Below are 21100 nucleotides of genomic sequence, written 5' to 3'. Positions count from 1 at the left end.
CTCTGATGGCCTTACAAAGGTCATAGCTGGATTCCTTATATAGGTCAGGATTGCCCGACTTGAATGAGTCAGACCTAGATATCAGTGGGGTGTAGTTCTCCCAGCTCGTCCATGGTTTCCAGTTGAGGAACATTCAGATTAACATCTTTGGCATGCAGTCCTCTACACGCTTGCTAACAAATTTTGTAACTATAATGGCATACTCGTTTAGGGTTGATCACTGTGTTCTTGAATATGGACCAGTCTATCAACTCTAAGCAATCCCGTAGAAACCCTTTCACAACCTCAGACCTACACTGCACTACTTTCTGTCCTGGATTCTCATGCTTCAGTTTCTGCCTGGAAGCTGGGAGGAGGGACACGGCATTGTGATCTAGTTTTCCAAAATGTGGATAGGAAGTGGAATGGTAAGCATCTTTGATAGCTGTATAGCAATGATCAAGGATGTCTGGACCTCTGGTGGGACTAAAGATGTATTGATGGCATTTTGGTAGCATGTTCTTCGGGTTGGCCTACTGGAAGTCACCGGCTACGATGAACAAGGCCTTGGAGTGTTCTGACTCAAAGCTTTTTGTAGTGTTGTATACTTCATTAAGTGTACTCTGCACTTCCACATGGGATGGGATGTAAACCACTGTCAGAGTAGTGGAGGTGAACACATGCAGTAGGGATGGCAATTCACTGTTAGATATTCTGGGTCTGGGAAGCCCTCAATCTGTGAGGCACAGTCAGTTGTCGCAGGAGTGAGTCATGTCTCTGTGAAGCAGAGCACACAGCAGTCTCTCAATTCCCTCTGGAAGACAAGTCTCGTTTCATAAGTCTCCACCCCACCACAACATCTTCTAACATTGTTCGCCTTCTACGTGAGATTCCACACTTTAACTCACCCGAATGGAAAATCCCAGAAACATCCAGTAGGAGCCTTTGGATTGCTGAGCAAGTCTGGTGCCCTTATTAAGTCTGATCTTCTGTCACAAAATAAAAACAATCTGTAATGTAAGGCTGATGGCTCAAAGGCTTGACAGCACTCAATGATTTTGGCGCAATCAATAATCAATAGGTTTGGTGAATGACATTACCGAATTTCATCAACATGGGAGAGAGAAAGTGGTGGCTCTGCCTGTAGCTTTTCAATTTATGGCAGACATTTTTCAATCTTTGCTCAATACATTGTGCAATCCTTCTCATTCTTGCCAAGATCTCAGGTGAACTAGTTTTATAGAATTGCATAGAGAGCAAAAATGGTACCTTTCCATCTGATCAAAATCAATCCCTCTGCATAGACATGAAAGATATTAAGGTTGGTGCCTGTTCACGGAACAGTGGCAAACACTTCAACAATATTTCCTTTGTTTTCAACTGAAAAGCAAATTCCAAAGCTTTCAAGATCACAATCTCCACATTCTCTTCTATGTTTTAAGTTCAGATTCAGAAAACACGCACAGATAGGGTCAGGGGTAGATTGAAATTAAATAAGCATATGATTATTTGGACATTAAAGGTTGCGCTACAACATCGGGAAGTTTTTCTCTTTGGGATTGGAATCCCAGTGTTAGCATCAAATGTGGGTCCTGACTCCACACTGTCTCAGGATCAATCCAATGTTGACTTGAAGTGAGCAAATGCTGGTCGAAGGTGGGCTAACCCAGCTAATTAAGAATGAGGGATTGGCTGTTGAAGCTGAAGGACCTCCAGAAAGAGAGGAGCTCAGGCGGCTGATGTAGGTAAGAGAAAGCGAGAGGATTGCCCCACCGTCAGGACCCCCTGCTATCAATTTTACAACATTTGAAACAAAACACAGCCATAGCCATTGGGCTGCCATTGTAGAGAGGTAATCTGGACCTCTCCTGTCATTGGACTCAATATTTAAACTTTAGATCACCAGTGCATTGTAGCTGCAGAATGTACTTCTTAGAGAATGCACTGTTATCTTTTTCAAAAGATTACATCAAAACACCTTCCACGTTCCATGGAGAATGCTAAGAGCAGCAATATGTTGGAAAGCCATCACCTCTGAATTCCCCTCCAACTCTCATGCTTCACTGGCCTGTGGCATGTAACAGTGATGCTGGTTGGTTGTTGCATCATCACAAGAAACAACAGTAAAATAAGAAGGCTATATGCCACGTTTCTAGAATAGTTAGGGATAAGAAATTCTTGTGACCTTACTGGCATCACCCAAGTTATGAGAAGAAACGTGCTTATCCAAACCTAGGATAAAATCTGGAATCTTTCTAATCCATGTGATGTATTACAATGATCAATAAGTAGTGTCAGACAGGACAGTATAATTTAGTCATTGCAAGGATCTTGGGTAAGACCAGGCTTGGCTGTGATGTCCTCAGTAAGTAAACTGCCTTTCAATTCTTACTGCCAGATTTACACATGAGGAAAAGAGGAGTGGAGGGGCAACGATAATGAGAGTAAGACAGGAAGAAACAGAACATTAGGAAGAAATGCAAAAGAATTAAGGAAATCTCATGTAAACAACAATGGGGGAGTTTACAGATAAACATGACAGGTCAGTATAAACGAGTTTGGATGTTTCCAATGTACTTAAAAATGGGTCAGAAAAGAAAGCTGAATTGTATGCCTTCTTGCAAGTGAATAAGAATTCCATGGTAGAATTCAGTTAAATCTCTTGCATCAACTATTTTTCAAAGAATTACTCAGCTGCAAAATAAAAAGCTTTTGCTGAAGTGCTTCATTATGATATTGTGAGCAGTTGGAGTGATTTGTCAGCTTGTTTCTATTTATTTTTACACCTGAATGTGTGCTTGTTCGCTCTGGAGCACACTGGTCTGACCACAAGCAAACAGCAACCTTCTGAGGATTTCCAGAATGGGATAAAGATGTATTAACATTCAATAGTGTCTCCCTTCCATTCTTACTAAATTCTATTTATCCTTCTCACAGAACAAAACTGACAGGTCTGTCATCAAATGAATTTACAAACAACTTATTAAGATAAAGGCACTATCAAAACAAACTTACTGATTGGCAGAACGGGCCTAGTCTTTACTTAATTGTTCAGGTGGAAAAGGTTTTTAACAAAAATGAAAGAAGAAAATAACCTAACAGACTCACAAAGAGGGCTGATTGTTGATGTGGATTCAACTACTTAACATTTCAGAGGAAGAATTTCAATAAGCAATGCTGGAAAACAGTGAAGGAATGCGAGTGGACAATTTGTTATCCAAACATAAAACTGTCACCACTCGGGAGGAAAGCTCTTAGACTCCACTTTACTGTCTTTTGGTCTGGAACATCACCAACTCACCCACACCCACACACATACACTGCAGCAAACTCAAGGGAACTCTGTGTTCCTTCGGTCCTTGTCTTATGTATATGTATGAAATTAATCTTCAATTTGTCAGTTGTGATACTAAGTTGTCATCCTTTGCTTTAAAGACAACTTGGGAGACAATGATATGAAGATTCTATTGACAAGTCTAATTAGTAAATAACAAATCTACAATTTGCTGCAATTCCAGTGCATTTTTTTAATGTTAGAAAAGTGCTTGAGGTACAATGGCTGTTGAATTGTTTGAAAGTGAAGCCAATGTAGCTTGTGGTAATACTCATTAATCACTGTCTGCCTCTCCGAAATATTAAAGAAGCTTACATTACATAAGCATGCTTGAGTTAACACACCTGTTCTCGTCTAATCTCGATGTGATCACAGGCTCCAATTAATTGCCTTTCCACACTGAACTGCTTTCAGAAAATTACTTTTGACACCACTTAGGTGATTCTTTCCATTTACTGGCTGACTCTACCCATCTACTGGATATCTCAGATCTGGTAAGTACCATATGCACATTTAACGCTTTATGAAATAAGCAAAAGCCCAAATATTGTTTTTGCAACTGTTAATTTCCCCAGTTTATTTTGTGTTTAACTGTCTCTTACATATTTCTGTGATGAGTCTTGTAATATGCTTAAAATGGAATACTACTCATGCATGGTTCTGAAAACCATCTCAATCTTTCACTTTATGGTATTTAGTCAAGCGTAAATAATAATAAAAAAATTCAAATGAATCAAACACAAATATCTCAAAGCAGTAAGATGGATTTAGCCCCATTTAGTGAAACCAAAACTGAGCATGTGACTTTTGAAATGACCTTACATCCTTACATCCCATACAAAAGACCTCCCAAATCTCATGAACTGTGAACTTTGCATACATTTTTGGTCAGGTAAGCTGCATGCCTGAAACCACCTTCAATATGCTGATCAATGATTGGGGATATCATTGATTTCTCAATACCCAGTTTTAACATGGGCTGAATGTAGGAGGTCTTGGAGGTTTTCCCACAAGATTGAAGAGAGTTCAGACTTGCCAGAAGATGAGACTCAAACAACAAATACTGATAGTTTGTTTTGTGCCCCCAGAATGGGAGAAGGCACATTCCAGACTTCACAATCAAGGCCATGGCCTCTCCTGCCCAGCACAATTGTTTAATGAAGAAAGGAAAATTTACAAGTTGATGTCATTCAATGCGATTCAACACCATTCAAACGTACAAAGAATTGTATTGGTTGTATGTTTTTGTGAATCATTTTTATGTGTGGCAATGATCTGTTTGAAAGAGTTAATGAGAATTTCAGCAGGACCATTTATTATGCATTTTCTAGGACTCACTTTCAACAAGATTATAGTTGCATGTTTTATTTCCTGCATATGCCTGGATATAAACAATTCATCTTGACATTCTGCCAGGTACTTCCTGTTGAATTTCTTTTTTCATTATGCTGGATGCATGAAACATTGGCGAATTGGTGCTTGGAAAGGCTCTGTAATATTCACTCAATATCTGAACCCTTTATGATTATTTGTAATCAATCCCAAAGCAGGTGAGATTTGAACTCAGACCTGCCAGAGGTTGGAACATTACCATGTGCCACAAGAACCACTCTGCAGTCGTCATATGCTTGTCAGTGTTGGCAATAAGTAATTTGAGATCTATCCTATTTCTACAGTCTGCATACCTATGATTGTTACACTTACTCTATAATTAAAAAACATTGGACAAAGTTAATAAAACAAAGAAAATCATATGCTTTTCACAACAACTGGACATCTAAAAGTGTTTTTCAGCCATTGAAGAAGACAGACAGAAAAGTGGGTTTAAAGCCAGACTCAGATCAGCCACCATCTTGTTGAATGGTGCAGTAGGGTTAAGAGGCCAATGCACAAACATGGAAACATCGAAATAAGGAGCACATCCAATTGAGGTACAGAAGTAGTTGGCCCTCGAGCTTGTTCTGTCATTCAAGAAGATCCTGGCTGCTTTGATTGTTTTTTCTGAATTCCCCATTTCCAACTACTCAGGCAATTTTTGGTTCCTTTGCCTAACAAGAATCTATTTACCTCTGCCTTTAAAATATTCAATGACCCTGCTTCTAGACCTTCCTGAGGCACAGTATTAAAAAATTGCACAGTCTAGTAGACCTCCTCTGAAGTATCTCCAAAGCATTTACATCCTTATTTCATTAAGCAGAATGACGCACGGTATTTGAGATGTGGTTTCACCAAGTCTTAGAAACTGAAACCTATCATCCACACTTTTATGTTCAAAATTCCTCTGACAGTGAAAAGTAGCCTTCCTGATTAGTTGCTGTCCATACAAAGTAACCTTTAGCGACTCATGTACTGGAGTTTGAATGGCCTACTTCTTTACCTACAGCTTATGATCTTATATTTTCTTGAAGTGTAGTCATCATTGTAACGCAGTAGAAGCAATGAAAGGTGTGATTGAATGGCATGATTGCCAGGTGTATTTTATATAATTTTATAATTAAATATTATATATATATTATATTTTATTATTCTAATGTACCTTCAGAAGCTATTGGTCCAGTTCCAGCTGGAAATGAATTTACAATATCAGTGGTAGGTCTGCAAGATATTTATGTCAAGGTTGTTTACTTACAGTGAGGCTCATAAGCAGGAGGAGGGTCCCCACATGGAATGCACTCCATTTCTTGAAAACCACCTAATTTGGTCTTCCTATAAAATCTGGAAGGAGAGAAGGTCATGACAGTTTTATGGAACACAATTTAATGTGATCTAGCATTACACTCAACATTTGTCTCTCCCATTTTGAAATGTAAAGCCAAGCACCTGGGTGCCACAGTAGTCCCACCACCCAGAGACTGCAGCTGGCTCATTCTTTGTTGTCAAACCAGCTGTAAAGCCTGAAGACCTTAAAAGGGGAAAGGATGCTAACAGGACGGAAACACTGCATTTCAAAATGTAAAGTGCTTCTGCTTTAGAATAATTTAACGTTGAAAATTAATAAAGGAAAAAAAACACACTTAAAATGGAGCTCTGCTTGTTTTTGACTGTGATGTAATTTATAGTAAAATTGTATGCCAAGACTTATTAGGAGCCTCATTTATTAATGGTAAAAGGAAAGGGATTTAATGGTTCCAGAGAGGAAGGGAATTAGAAGAAAAAGAGACTAAGAGAATTGTGCAATACAATAAGGTAGATGAATCATAAAGGATTTAGTGATTAAAGACAGTAGTATATTCACACGCTGCCACATGTGATTAGTGTTGAACCAAAGCACTTGAAGGGCAGAAATGTTGCATTAAATTAATCCATTTGAAGCTGTAGACAATACTTTTCAAAAATAAACTAATTCTGCTTATTTCAGTACTACCATCTCCTCAAAAACCTAGTGTAGGACACAGTGTTGAAGCCAGATGCTCAACACTAAATATTGTGCACTGTAACAAATGTAACTTGAGGTATTGCTGCAGGATCAATCTCATGGAAAACTAAAGATCGTGGTTTTAAATTTGAGGGAACTACAGTTCTTCATGAAAAAATCCATTATATTACAAAACTGCACTTCTGAAAAGAAACCTGCATTAGCTCAATAAAACTTTTAATTCTTTGCTGTAAGGGTTCAAACTGATATCACAACTTTTGATAATCTTTGTGGTAAGCACCAGCCCAATTCATGCGTCTGCCCCTAAACTTGATTCAGTTTGGTACTAAATATGGTACTAAACTGGTCACAAAGTGGCCACTGGAGTTTGAACAGATTGGAAATCATGTACTGAAGTTAAAGGCAAGACATACTGTTGAAATAAAGGGAACTTTATTCAAGATATAGCCATGTTATACGTGACCTTAAAATGCTCATTCTACAACTAAGTCTGAAAAGTGTCCCCCCAACACCATCACCTCTTATTCTGATAATTATAAAAGAATGGAAAAGCTAGCTATATGACTAATGAGGTGAAAGTGAGGACTGCAGATCGACGTTTCGGGCAAAGACCATTCCTGATGAAGGGCTTTTGCATGAAACGTCGATTTTCCTGCTTCTCGGATGCTGCCTGACCTGCTGTGCTTTTCCAGCATCACTCTAATCTAGACTTATATGACTAATGATTCTTCTTCACCCTTATCTTTCAACTTCCCTCACTCTGTTGTCACCTTTTTTGTCTGTATTTTCATGGAAGTATTATGGACCAGAGCTCCTCAAATCTCTATTACGAGTCTCAAATACACCCCATTCTCAATATTCCTCTCCTTCTCTTCCCATCTGTTGAAATTCAGACGTGTTCAATTATCTTTCATCCTATGCATTTCTTTACTCCTCTTAGACTTCTGTTCATTCTATAATCTGCTAGGTTTTGACAAGCAGAGTTTGTGATATCTAATTCTTACTTTATTGATTTGACTAAGTTTGTTTCCCACCCTTTTCAAACTTGATGGCATCTTGCATTGTAAGCCATTGCTTAGTCAGTCAGCAATCCAGTAATTGTTGAAAATAGGTTCAGATTTTAAACAGCAAAGTTATTGTTCTAAAGGTGTTCTAAAGATCAGATGGAACAGCTACGGTAAAGCTGGCTGAATCCTATGGGAAAAAAGCTTGTGATTTCAAATAAACCAGTTGGACTACAATCTGGTGTCCTGTGACTTCTGAGTTTGTACACCACACTTCAACACCTCCACCTCCACATCACCAAAGGAAATGATTTAACAGTTGGGGAGCCCTTTGATTATTACTTATAAAACAGACACAAAACAAAGACTTGCATCAATTTAGGTTCATCAATAATTTCACACGTAGGACATACACTAGGAAAGCTTGAGACTAATACATTTCATTTGTCCGGAATTCATATGCCATCAGATTGCAAAAATCACCACAGTAAAACTGCAAATTATTCTGCTTATGCCTGAACAAAAGGTGATTTTGATTTTAGAGGAGTTAGAAGGAGCAAAGTATTAAAATAATTTGTTTGTTATTCCCTTTCGTACAGTCATGAATCCTGAACATTTATTTCCCTACAAGAAGTCTTAAATTTCTTAAAGGCTTGTGTCAAAACTGTGGAGCTGCCTTCTTCTCTCAGTCTTCCCTTGCATCCAACAACTTACAGGATTTTGCAATCCAAACTAGGCATCAGTTAACTGTTACTTGTTTCCACAGACACCTCATCTTTGGTGATATGGTGCTGGACCCTACAGCAGGGATTCTTAACGAATCCTAAACACCAGAATCAGAGGTTTTTGTTCTACTAAAATGTTCTACATAATAAGGTTAGGAATGCTACTTGGCTATTTGAACAACTGTGGAAAATTTTTACTATCCACCCGTGTTTACAGTTCTCACTTCCTGAGTTAATTCCTCACAAAAGTAGATTGTCAAAGTATTAAATTCAACCATTTAAATGGAATGATAGACACTACATCATACAAACTAACCTTCCATTACCTCTTTTAAAAGATTAGTTAATGAACAAAGGAATAGTTAAAGTAATGCAACAATTAAACATCGGGCTGTTCATCTCAGACTGAGCAATAAACAGAATGGCAGGCAATAAAGCTGTGAGACATGCTAATGGCTTGTAAAAAGTCTTCTTTAATTGGCACAGTTGTCAGTGTTAGCTAAAGGATCAAGAGATCACACATGAAAACAAATAAAACATTAGTGGCAGAATCTGGAGAGTTTCTGTGGCTTGCAAAGAGATTGGGGGTGAGGAGGAATGAAGGAAAGCCAGTATCTTTACCTAAACTCTCCCTTTCCCTAACCCTTACCTTCCCCTCAAATCCTCATCCTAAAATGAGGACACACCACGCAGCTCCTGATCTCTGTTGTGATTCTGTGGTGAAATCCTGAGGCAGTTTTGAATAGAGGGGAAGAGCAAGAGAAAGAGAGAGAGGGAGAAAAGTGCTGAGGGGCACATATCATCATCAGTTGTATAATTCAAGGAAAATATGAAGAAAATAACTTAGAAAGACAGAGTTGCCATTCAGAGAGAAAGAACATATTTTACATTGGATTTTTGGTGGATTTGTCCTAGATCAGACAATGCGTAATCTGTACACACAGCCTTGTTTAATTTTCTATCATCAAAAAAAAAGTTACCATGGAAAGTGGAGTAAATGACATAGAGGAAGATTTTGAAATGGTTCAGTTGGATTATTTTACAAAAGTGCATAGGCAATGAATGGATTCGTTTTGTTAACAAATGTCCCGTGGGAAGCGTTCAGTAGGAATTTGACAACACCTCAAAGTTGAGGGAGATTGAAATTGGGTCATCCCAGATACTTAGTAAGTATGCAGAACAAATCTGATGCTCCTTGAACCTACCCTGACAAGCAGTCTCCACACACAGCATTACTGGTGGCTGTGCAGTTGGCCTTTTGGATGCGGTTTACGAGAGCACAGTCCAGGCATGGCTTGCACTTTTGAAATCCCCAGTCTTCCTTGAACCTGCTTGGCCTGCAGGTCACGCACTGTCCATCATCCCCATATCCAAATCCACATTCCTGCAAGGATTAACAAGAAATACCCACTGTTAGAGGAAAAAAGGAGCGTGAATAAGGAGAAATTACTACGATAAAAACAAGAGGCATGTGTAATGATTACTGCAGACAGGCCTTAGTCAGGAGACAATGGCAACCTTTCACTGAATTCCAATGTCCCTTTCAGTGCTAATAATCTCCCTTACTGCTTTAATCAACACTTAATCATTCCGTTATTTCACAATACACAGAGAATTTGAATGACAATAAGGCTTGAGGTCTCCTACAGCTACATTATTAATAGCTATAGTGGAGTTATTTTTTTAATTAAGTCAGTCATGTGAATGTCCAGGAGCAGGGCGTAAATGAAATGCTTCTGCATTCATTCATTGTGCTGTTCCAAAATCAGAAGAGTGGAGGGATTCATTTGTTTCTGAGGAATAGATTATTTTTGTACCTTTGACGACTCTGCTTGAGGCTTAATTCTATTTGCAAATTATAGTGCTCGAATTAATTTGTGTGCTCACAAATGTCACTTCCAATTCCCAGTCCAATGAGCAATGGCATTAAAGCAGTGCAACACTGAGAATAAAGTAACAATTCCCTTATTTCATTTATTCCACCATTAGGCTTCCATATGTTTCATTACTGACAAACAAATAACTAGTGTCATCCAGGATCTGTGCTTATTGCCAGGAAGCAGGCCTCAGATTTCTCCTAACAGGGCAAAATCCTAACTGCTTTAGGTCTTAACCTCCCACTGATTTCCAAAGCGCAGTGCTGTATGCCAACCAACTAATCAAGTCTTTTGTTCCCCGACATTTTGGTTGCCAAACTAAATACCTGGCATTGTGAACTCATTTGGGTCATTTAGTTCTAACTGTAACTCAAGGTCACTACTCCCTCGCTGAGGATTCCCTGCTAGGCTGCAAGTTGCATCATTTCATTTTATTGTCATCTAGAATCAAGCGCCATTTCCTCATCTTATGGGCTCACTCAGGACAATATCCTTTCTCTTGTCCACTTTGTTTCTGATCCTATTATTAATATGTCATACATTACCCTTTTGACTGTCCATCCAACTTTTTACTGTTCCTATGCTCATCGTTCCAGCCACTGTACCAAGGTTGCTCCTCTAATCCATTTCCCTGTTACAATATCTTTTGCTTCAATTGCTTTCCCCCACAAGAAGATTTATCATATGTTCCATTAATAGCCACCATCAGATTTTGTATTAACGCTTACTCCTCTGGCATCTTCTGTTTTGAGATTTCAGTGTTGCTGGGTCAAAATTCTGGGAAGTCCCTCCCTACGTGCATTGTGGGTCAACCCACAGCAGGTGGATCATAGTAGTTCAAGAAGGCAGCTCATCATCATCTTCTCAAGGGCAACTAGGGACGGGCAATAAATGCTGACCAGCCAGTAACACCCGCTTGAGCTGAAAAATGTGTTGCTGGAAAAGCGCAGCAGGTCAGGTAGCATCCAAGGAGTAGGAGGATCGACGTTTCGGCATAAGCCCTTCTTCAGAGATTCCTGAAGAAGGGCTTATGCCCAAAACGTCGATTCCCCTGCTCCTTGGATGCTGCCTGACCTGCTGCGCTTTTCCAGCAACACACTTTTCAGCTCTGACCTCTAGCATCTGCAGTCCTCATTTTCTCCTCGTAACACCCACTTGTCATAAATGGAAAAAAAGTATGACCCCCTACAATTATTGCTGAAAAAAAACCCAGAAATGTTGTTGAAGCTTTTTTCTTAAACTCATCAGGGTAAATGCAATAATGTCAAAGTTCAAACAATCACAACTTATTTTTCAAGGCAAAAAAAGGAAGCTGCTTGTTTGGCAAGTCAACTCTGATTGGTCAAGCCATTGCCACAGAGAAAATAACAAAGAGCTACCTACTGGCTCCCTAATTTCCCAGGTAACTCGAAAAAGGCAGAAATCTTGAATATCTTCCTTTTGCTTTTTAAGAAAAGATCCCTGCATATAAATGTTGCTACTATGAAGTTAATATGATCCTGCATTAATGTCAACTGGTTTAGCTGAGCTTGATTCCTGTATTGTTGCTCGAAGTAACATTCTTATGCAGGACCAGATCTTTGCTGAATTAGTGCAAATACTATAAACCTTAGCCTTGAGTTCAAAATAACCTTATCAGAGACAATTTGGATATCAATTAACAAAAGCAAAAATTGTTGACAAAACACAGCAGGTCTCATAGCACCTGTAGAGAGAAAGAGAGTTAATGTTTTGAGTCCAGTGATTCTTTGTGAACACAGAACTGGATATCCTTAACATGTGCTACAGATGTAAGAATGTAAGATTTTACTACAGGGCTGAGGTTTGCCCTTCAGGATTGAAACAATTTTTGAGGTGTTCAGATGATAAAATAATTTTAATGGAAACATTACCATACGAGTCTGTTAAAACAATTTAAAATCTAGTGAGGAACTGTTTACAATGTAGTCTCACTCTACTTAACGTTAGCTGCTTTAATTGTGTTTTTCTAGTTTATAATGAAATATTATTCATCTTATAAGGCATACTGTGGATGCTGGAAATTTGAAACAAACACATCTGTGAAGAGAGAAACAGAGTTAACATTTTGAGTCTGTTATGACTTTGCTGATGAAACATTAATCTGCTTTCTCTCTACAGATGATGCCAGACCTCCTAGGTCTCTCCAGCATTCTCTGATTTTGCTTATTATTCATCTTTTAGTTGCTTTCAAATATTTAATCGGTTCACTATTTAGAGAAGGAAGCCCATTGAGGTCAGAATTCAACAGGTTTTATTGAGTCATTTAGTGAGCATTGCCTTTTAAAGCTAACTCTCAACTGATTTAATAAAAGATAGTTGTGTTGGTGCATTACCTCACAGTTAAATGTAAAGAGAATCAGAAATACATTGTTTAATGAGATACTGCCACTTCCAGTCTTCCACACAAGGACCAAAAGACATGCCCCAAACAACTATACCAAGGAATCTTGCACATGCACAATGACATGATCAAATATTAAGATAAAAGAAAACATCTCTTTCGCACACAGAGGCTACGTTCCAACTGTGCTGATATCCAAAATCAACCACTGAAACTATGCATCTCCTCTGGTCAAGGTTATGCCTGAAAAATATCTAACACTGAATATTTTAGTACAGGTTGGAAATTATTTTCAAGTACTTCTTTGAATAGCTATTGGTTAAGGCACTGTCAAATGCAACACTAAGTCAGGGCAGACAAGAGGTTGCTGGCTCAATAACTAGCCTGTCTGAGTTGTAGCCAGGACAATTAAGAAAACAGAGTGTAAAAATAAATAGGAAGCTTTCATGTTGACAGGCTGTAACAGCAAAGAACCACAAAGATCAGTACTCGGGCCTCAGCTACTTACAATCTATATGAATGACTTAGATGAGGGGAATGAGAGTGACCTTGATAGATTTGCTGATATACAAAGTTAGGTGGGAAGTTAAGTGGTGTGAACACAAAGAAGCTGCAGAGAGATATAGATGGGTAAAGAGATTTGGCAAGAACATAGAAAACAATGTCAAGTTTGAAGTTAACGGCTCTGGTAGGATTTTTACTTTTAAAAACCAGAATATTTTCTTAATTGTGACAAACATGGACGTGTCTACATTCAGAAAGGTCTGGATGTCTTTGCACATGAATTATACAGAAGTTAGCAATGTAGGTACAGCAAGAAATTAGAAAGATAAATTATATGTTAACTTTTGTCACAAAGGGATTGAAATATTAGTGTTAAGAAGCTTTACTACAATTATATTGACCATTTGGGAAGCCATGCCTGGAGCTGGATTAAGTGGGGTGCCATGGACTCAACTCAAAGGTCAGGATAGATGAGGAGCCCTTCCTTGCTGTTGGCAGCTGCCCCACTTACCCAATGTGAACAACAATGAGTGGTTGGAAATGGGACATTATCCTTTATCCAGGGAGGACATCCGGCCTCAGGGAGTTGCTGACAATCATACAATACCAACAAGGGGGACTTGGTGGTCAGTCCAGGATTTTGCCAGGGCCAGACTGGACACATCCTGATGTCGGGATGGCATGCTGGATTTGAGAGATTAAGTGGAGGATAAAGTGAGGATACGACCTTGGGGAAACATTAAGGGGCCGCTGAAGGGCCATTTACATTGCCATTAATAGTAACCCAGTTTCAATAATTTCATGGTCACTATTACTAAAACTAGCTTTCAATTTCAGATTTATTAATTGAAATTAAACTCAGCCAGCTATCAGGGTGAAATTTGAACCCAGATATCCTGATATAGCTTCCACCTTATTCCACGTACATGGCCCAGCAAGCCATGAAGGTGTAACAACTGACAAAACAACTATAAAATATAAAACTAGGCAGACCACTGGGACAGAGTGATGCTGAAAAGTCTTCTCACTGGCACCTGGGAGTTTGTATTAAAATAGGGAAAGCTGTCTCATATTCTAGTCTGACAACAATCTGACAAGGCTATACTCACAGAATTTTATAACCAATGAACCAGATTCCTCCATAGCCAACCCTGGCTATGTCCTGCTCCAACAGACGTAGTGGCACCAGCAAAGAGGGATTGGCCCTGGAAGTGATCAACATTGTTTATGAATCCCACGAAGGCATCACATCAAACATGGAAAGCCTACTGAGTTCTGAAGGATACATCTGTTAGATTGGATATGCAGCAGTTGATGAGAGAACTAATAAGAGAGAAAGGCCTATTTAACCTTAACCATCAACAAGCTTTTTCCTGTTTATTCTTTGAACGGGGTGGGAACCTTATTGGCTGGGCCAGCATTTATTACCCATTGCTCAGTACTATGATGTAGAACATTATTTCCATGTAAAATAGGGTAGGTTAAGAACAGATCTGCTATGAGCACTGTGGGACATCAGCAGCAGCAGCAGCAGCATTATATTCAACCTCAAGCTGTAATCTAATGGCCTGGCATATTCCTCACTTTAGCATTGCCATCTGATTTAATGAGAAGTAACACCAGCTATATGTTAAAATGAGGTGCCAACTTACTGATGCTACAACACAGGAATACTAGCATGCAGGCAACAGAAGCAGCTGTGATTTATCCAGCTAAACCATCCCACAAGCAACAGATCAAAGTTCTACAGTCCTGTCACATCTAGTCATGAATGTTGGGTGGACAATTAAACAACAAAATTTGGTGGGCGGGGGTTGAGAAAATCCCTACTTTCTGGGTTGGGATAGCCCAGTATGCTGATGCACAAGACAGGGCTGAAACATTTGAAACCATCTCCAGCTAGAAATGCCAAGTGGATGATCCATCTTGGCTTCCTCCTGAGGTCCCCAGCATCCCAGCTGTCACTCCGCTATCAATTTGATTCATTTCAAACTGCTAATAGCATTGGAAGGACTTTGGACCCTGACAACGTTCTGGGGGCAGTATTGAAGACTTGTGATCCAGAATGAGCCATGCCCCTGGCTAAGCTGTTCTAGAACATGTATCAGAGAATCGGAGAAACCCTACACTGTGGAAAGAGGTCATTCAGCCCATCAAGTTTGCACCAACCCTCCAAAGAGCATCCCACCCAGACCCAGGCCCCTAACCCTGTAACCTTGGCCTATCCTAGTAAGCTTGCATTTATCACGGCTAGTCAATCTAAGCTGCATATCTTTGGACTGTTGAAGGAAACAAGAGCACTCGGCGCAAACCCACGCAGAGACAGGGAGAATGTGCAAATTCCACATAATGAAGCTCCAGGTCTTAGCAGCTAGAAGCTTGTTCTTCATCTTTCTCTCCCTCTCAAGAATCTCATCTCCTGAAACCACCTCAGACTTCACCTGCCAAATTAGACCGATTCTCTGAGTACAAGAAGTATTGCTACAGCTTCATAAGAAAATAAGAAATAGGAGAAGGAGTAGGCCACCTACCAGTCTTTAAACTCCTGTACCCTAGCTCCCAGGAAAGGAGTTCGGTTACAATACCAACTGACTTACAGTCTCCAATTGAACAGTGACTGACTGTACTCACTGTAGTCATGTAAACCAATATCAATATGTTTGATTTTGAAAGAAATTCATAAGTTGTAACTTCTTTCCTTCCCTTTCTCTTTCTTTCTAGCTTTTGTATATGTGAATGGAGTACTGAAGCAACTCCCTGGCATTTTGAATGTTTCGTTAATAAGATCTACCTTTGATTTCACCTTAAAGGTTTTTGCTGTGAGTTTGATTTCAAACTTAGCATGTGAGAAATGAGGATTTGGGGAGCACCTTTGTGCTTACCACGGTAAGGGAAAAAGTAAAAAGGAAAAAGGGATAAATCAAATAATACCTCACCATGTCAGGCTTACAAAGGGAATGGAACAAACAATCCTCAATTCCCACCTTGTTTGTGACACCACCCATCCCCCATTCCTCACCCATTGTTCCTTTATGTCTATCACTGGCAACCAACTATACAATAAAATGAAAAAAATTACTCAGATAAGTCCTATCCACAGAAAGCAGAAAGAACTCAAATCCAACCAACTTCTAGCATGTTCATCAGCAAAGCAATGGAATGACAGACAGTCTGTACTTATGCAGCAATAACCTCTTTTATTGATGCTCAGTTTGGGGGCTACCAATAACTTTTGGTTCCAGATTTCTATTTTGATAAAAAGAGCTGAATTCCAAAGGTGAGCTGAGGGTGAATGCGTTCAAAATCAAAATCAAAGCAGCATTTTAACAAAGATGGCTTAAAGGAGCCTGAGCAAAATTGATGTCAATGAAAATCATGGGGAAAATTCTCCACTGGCTGGATTACTGCCTAGCAAGAAGGAAGATTGTTATGGTCGTTTGAGATCAATCATCTTAACATCAATACGTTGTTGCAGGAGTTCCTCAGGGAACTGTACTCAGCCTTACTATTTCAGCTCAGCTCAGCTCAGAATTGGGGATGTTTACTGATATTCACTGTATTGAGCAGCCCATTCATTGCCTCCATCCCTCCCTATTGGCTTACGGTTCAGTGATTTCAGCACTGTATATTTAGCACTCTAACATGTCAATTCAGAGAGATCAGATCAGATCCCCTACAGTGTGGAAACATGGCCCTACAAGTCCACACTGACCATCCAAAGAGTAACCCACCCAGACCCATTCCCCGATCCTATATTTACCCCTGACTAATGAACCTAATGCTATGGGCAATTTAGCACGGTCAATTCACCTGACCTGCACATCTTTGGAGTGTGGGAGGAAACCGGAGCGCCTGAAGGAAACCCACACAGACACAGGGAGAATGTGCAAGTTCCACACAGACAGTCGCCCGAGGCGGGTATCAAATCTGACTCTCTGGCACCGTGAGGCAGCAGTGCTAACCACTGAGCCACCGTGCCGCCTGAAAGGGTGAGATCAGGTAATGATTAATAGAATCCTACAGTGAGGAAGTAGGCCATTCAGCCCATCTTGTCTACACTGACCCTCTGATGAGCGTCCTATCCAAACCCACCTCCTTTACTATTATTGCATTTCCCATGGCTAATCCAGCTAGCCTACAGGGCAATCTAGCATGGCCAATCCACCTAACTTGCATATCTTTGGACTATGGGAGGAAAGCAGAGCACTTTGAGAAAATGCATGCAGACACGGGGAGAATGTGCAAATTCTACACAGAATGTCATCTGAAGGTAGAATTGAAACCAGGTCCCTGGTGCTATGAGGCAGCGGTGCTAACCACTGAGCCACCGTGCTGCGGTGGAGGACACTGGAAGTATATTCAATCCTGTCCTCACACAATATTCACGTAGAATTTCCAGCAGCAACTACTGTATAAAAATGAGAAACCAGACTGACTTTTTCCTTTGTAGATCAGTGTTGATCCAAAGTGGCCACAGTTGTCCAAATGAGACCAGCTATCTACACACAGGATAATTGAATATGTTTTCTGGTTACCTTAATCAGTTGCATGATTTGCAGTGCTGGTATCATTCATTGATATTTTGAAAAATTATTTTGACATGTTATTTCCCTTAACTAGGGGTTGGTGACTAGTCCTTTTCTTCTGCTGTATACTCTCTTGTTCAGTTGGGCCTGTTTTAAAAATTATTTTCCCAAAATACATGGAATAAAATCCAAACAAACTTCATTTGTGAACGTCCCCAGCCAAAGAAAATGATGAAGGAGCCCTGTCAGAGTTGGGCTGCAAGTAAGATCTTAAAAATGATCAGTTTATATCAGAATGCATGGAAAACGGAGCACTGTCAGATTCAAATTATTTATATATAAACTGCTGTAATATTAACAAGGTCAGATTGCTTTGAAGTGTTCGCCAAGCATGGATAAAAAAATACAAGTGGCTTTGTGTAAAGCCTACTTCCTGACAGTTTGTTGAAAAGAATGTATGGTTACATTTAGATAAGACCAAAGATGTGGGTTGCAAAGAGGTAACACAATTCTTCAAAAATAATCCTTAAACCCCTTGCTGGACTGTGGAAATGATTTATTCTATTATATAAATGTGATGTTTTGAAAAAACTGAAACATCTCTATACATGTTAGATTCTTTGTTGAAAGCTGGTAAATTTTCTTTCTGCCGACCAGATTATATATTCACTCAGGCTGATAGTGGAAGTGCACGTGTTGCACTGTGTGTTGCTTTTTTGGCTGCAGTGCACTGATTCTTTTGGCTTTCTGTCTGAAATGCAAAGCAAGTACAGTATTAATTTAATAAAGTTAATCGTTTGCTGCTTAAGAGCATTTATGCATCATCCTGCGGGTAGGAATTAATGACTCACTGTTTTTGGAATTTGTCTCTTGATTTGAATGAACTTAGGAACCTCAATGATCAAAGTACAGGTGATGGGTGACAGAATGAAGTTAGTACCTTCAGTGCAAACAATATAACTAAGAATTTTAGAAATACTGTGGGCCATCGATGAATTCTAAATATTTGAGTTTGTGGATTTTTTTTAACCTTTATTTATACAACACCTTTCATAACCTAGGACACTGGGGAGAATTCCCCAGCTCTTCTTTGTATCGGGTCAAAGGGTCTATTTATGTCTAACTGCGAGAGCAAATAAGGCCTGATTCAACAACTGCACTGAAAGGTGACATCTCCACTCCATCAGAATTGTGCTTGAATACCAACCTGGATTCGTGCTCAGGTTTCTGGAGCAGGACTTAATGTTTCCAACTCAGAGGCAAGAGTGTTGCACATGAAATTTTGTGGAACACCTCTACAGTCGTGTACCAATTAGAAATCTATTGGAAAACTCCCCGCCTCAAGGTGGACTCAAACTCCCGGCCTCAGGGTGGACTTGAATGCCTGGCCTCAGGGTGGACTTGAATGCCTAGCCTCAGGGTGGACTCGAATTCCTGACCTCAGCGTGGACTCAAACACCTGGCTTCAGCGTGGACCCGGACTCAGCCTCAGAGTGGACTGAAAGACCTGGTCACAGAGTAGTCTCAAAACATTCGGACTCAGCGTGGACCTGGACTCACAGCGTCAGGGTGGACTCAAACACCCGGCCTCAGCATGGACCTGGACTCACGGCCTCAGAGTGGTTTCAAAACATTCAGACTCAGCGTGGACCTGGACTCACAGCGTCAGGGAGGACTCAAACACCCGGCCTCAGCATGGACCTGGACTCACGGCCTCAGAGTGGACTCAAACACCCGGCCTCAGTGTGGACCGGACTCACAGCCTCAGCACGGACTTGAACTCCCAGCCTCAGCATGGACTAAAACTCCTGAACTCAGCATGGAATCAAATTCCCGAACTCAGCGTGGGCTCGAACTCCTGGCCCCAGAGTGGACTAGAACTCTTGGCCTCAGGGTGGACTCAAACCCTTGGCCTCAGGGTGGGCCCGGCCTCAGTATGGACTCCTGGCCTCACTGTGATCTCCTGGCCTCAACACAGACTCCTGGGCTCAGCATAGATTCAAATCCAGCATTCCTGGCCTTGAGGTGAAGCCTGATCCGGTCTGGGTTAGAAGAACTGTTATTCTGAACTCTTATTTCTCTATTTTTTTAATTTATTGCTGGAGTGAGTACATGTGACAATAAAGCTAATTCAAGTCACAATGCCTTCTTCATTTTTGCAGATGCTGCTGCACTCATCCTACATGACTAAATGTTGTCAAACTGAAATGCTAAAGTTACCTTTGTCTCACCACAGATGCTAGGATCTAGATTAGAGTGGTGCTGGAAAAGCACAGGAGGTCAGGCAGCATCCGAGGAGCAGGAAAATCGACGTTTTGGGCAAAAGCCCTTCATCAGCAATGAAACCATAGATGTTGTTAATCTGCAGCGTGTTTCCAGTACTTCTTCTTTCTCACAGCATCTGCACTATTTTAGCTTTTTATTTCTGGACTGAAAATTCTGAAGGATATCAGTGATAGCCCAAATAGATGAACAATAATTGTATTATTCAACGTAAAGATCAAATAAGGTTACAAAATTATTGTACTGTGAAATTGGGATATACATTTTTTTAAAATCATACATTTTGTTATATGTTCTTTTCATTTTAAGCTGCGCGGATTGTTGCTACAATAACACACCAATTGTAGTTCACAAATTTACCACAATATTAGCACTGATTGGGAAAGCCATTGGCACCTTGTTAATGACCTTTCATTTAAACAATTTCTTCTGCATTTTGGATCGTAAAATAGAATTCATCTGACAGCACCTGCCAGAAATGAAATTTCCAGCACTATTCTACTTCAATTCCAAAGTAATAAAGGTTTTAATGTATTTTGTTTATTTTTACAATACATTCCTCAATGTAAAAGTAATCCTCTAAAGTCCTTCTATAAGATTATTGTTAATTAAATCAGAAAATGAAACAGAATAATTGACTCCAGGCCTCAATTTTACCATTTTTGATGATCAAACATGTTTATACTTCCAGACTAACATTTGACATTCAAAGTTTGTGAGAAGATTTGTAGCTCGGGTGCTCGTTGTTGTGGTTCTGTTCCCCGAGCTGGGAATTTGTGTTGCAGACGTTTCGTCCCCTGTCTAGGTGACATCCTCAGTGCTTGGGAGCCTCCTGTGAAGCGCTTCTGTGATCTTTCCTCCGGCATGGATAATATGTGCCACTATAAATGCTGGAGAAAACATCACAGAAATGCTTCACAGGAGGCTCCCAAGCACTGAGGATGTCACCTAGACAGGGGACGAAACGTCTGCAACACAAATTCCCAGCTCAGCGAACAGAACCACAGTAACATTTAACATTTTTCATTCAGTCCTCAATAGGATCTTGACTAAACAAAATGAACCACACTCAGAGTAACACTTCTGTTTTTATTCTTTAATTCAGTCTTTTTTGAAGTGCTTCTACCTGT

At 40.0% G+C, this 21100-nt stretch overlaps 1 protein-coding gene across 2 annotated transcripts in view; it reads right to left on the bottom strand.

The window, feature by feature from the left end:
- Nucleotides 1–21100, bottom strand: part of tnfrsf19 (tumor necrosis factor receptor superfamily, member 19) — a 94308-nt gene that overhangs the window by 46529 nt on the left and 26679 nt on the right. For both annotated transcript variants that reach the window (XM_043691956.2, XM_087988177.1), the window contains exons 4-5: nucleotides 9624–9802; nucleotides 5943–6028 (exon numbers count right to left, since the gene is read on the bottom strand). In XM_043691956.2, coding sequence (XP_043547891.2) covers nucleotides 5943–6028; nucleotides 9624–9802 — 265 coding nt within the window. The remainder of the gene's footprint in view (nucleotides 1–5942; nucleotides 6029–9623; nucleotides 9803–21100) is intronic.

The sequence above is a fragment of the Chiloscyllium plagiosum genome, unplaced genomic scaffold (genome assembly GCF_037043375.1).
Source record: "Chiloscyllium plagiosum isolate Xiang-an unplaced genomic scaffold, Cpla_swu_hap1 HiC_scaffold_6, whole genome shotgun sequence".
Lineage (NCBI taxonomy): Eukaryota > Metazoa > Chordata > Chondrichthyes > Orectolobiformes > Hemiscylliidae > Chiloscyllium > Chiloscyllium plagiosum.
Note: the sequence above shows the minus strand (reverse complement) of the source record. Positions and strands in the feature narration are given on the sequence as shown.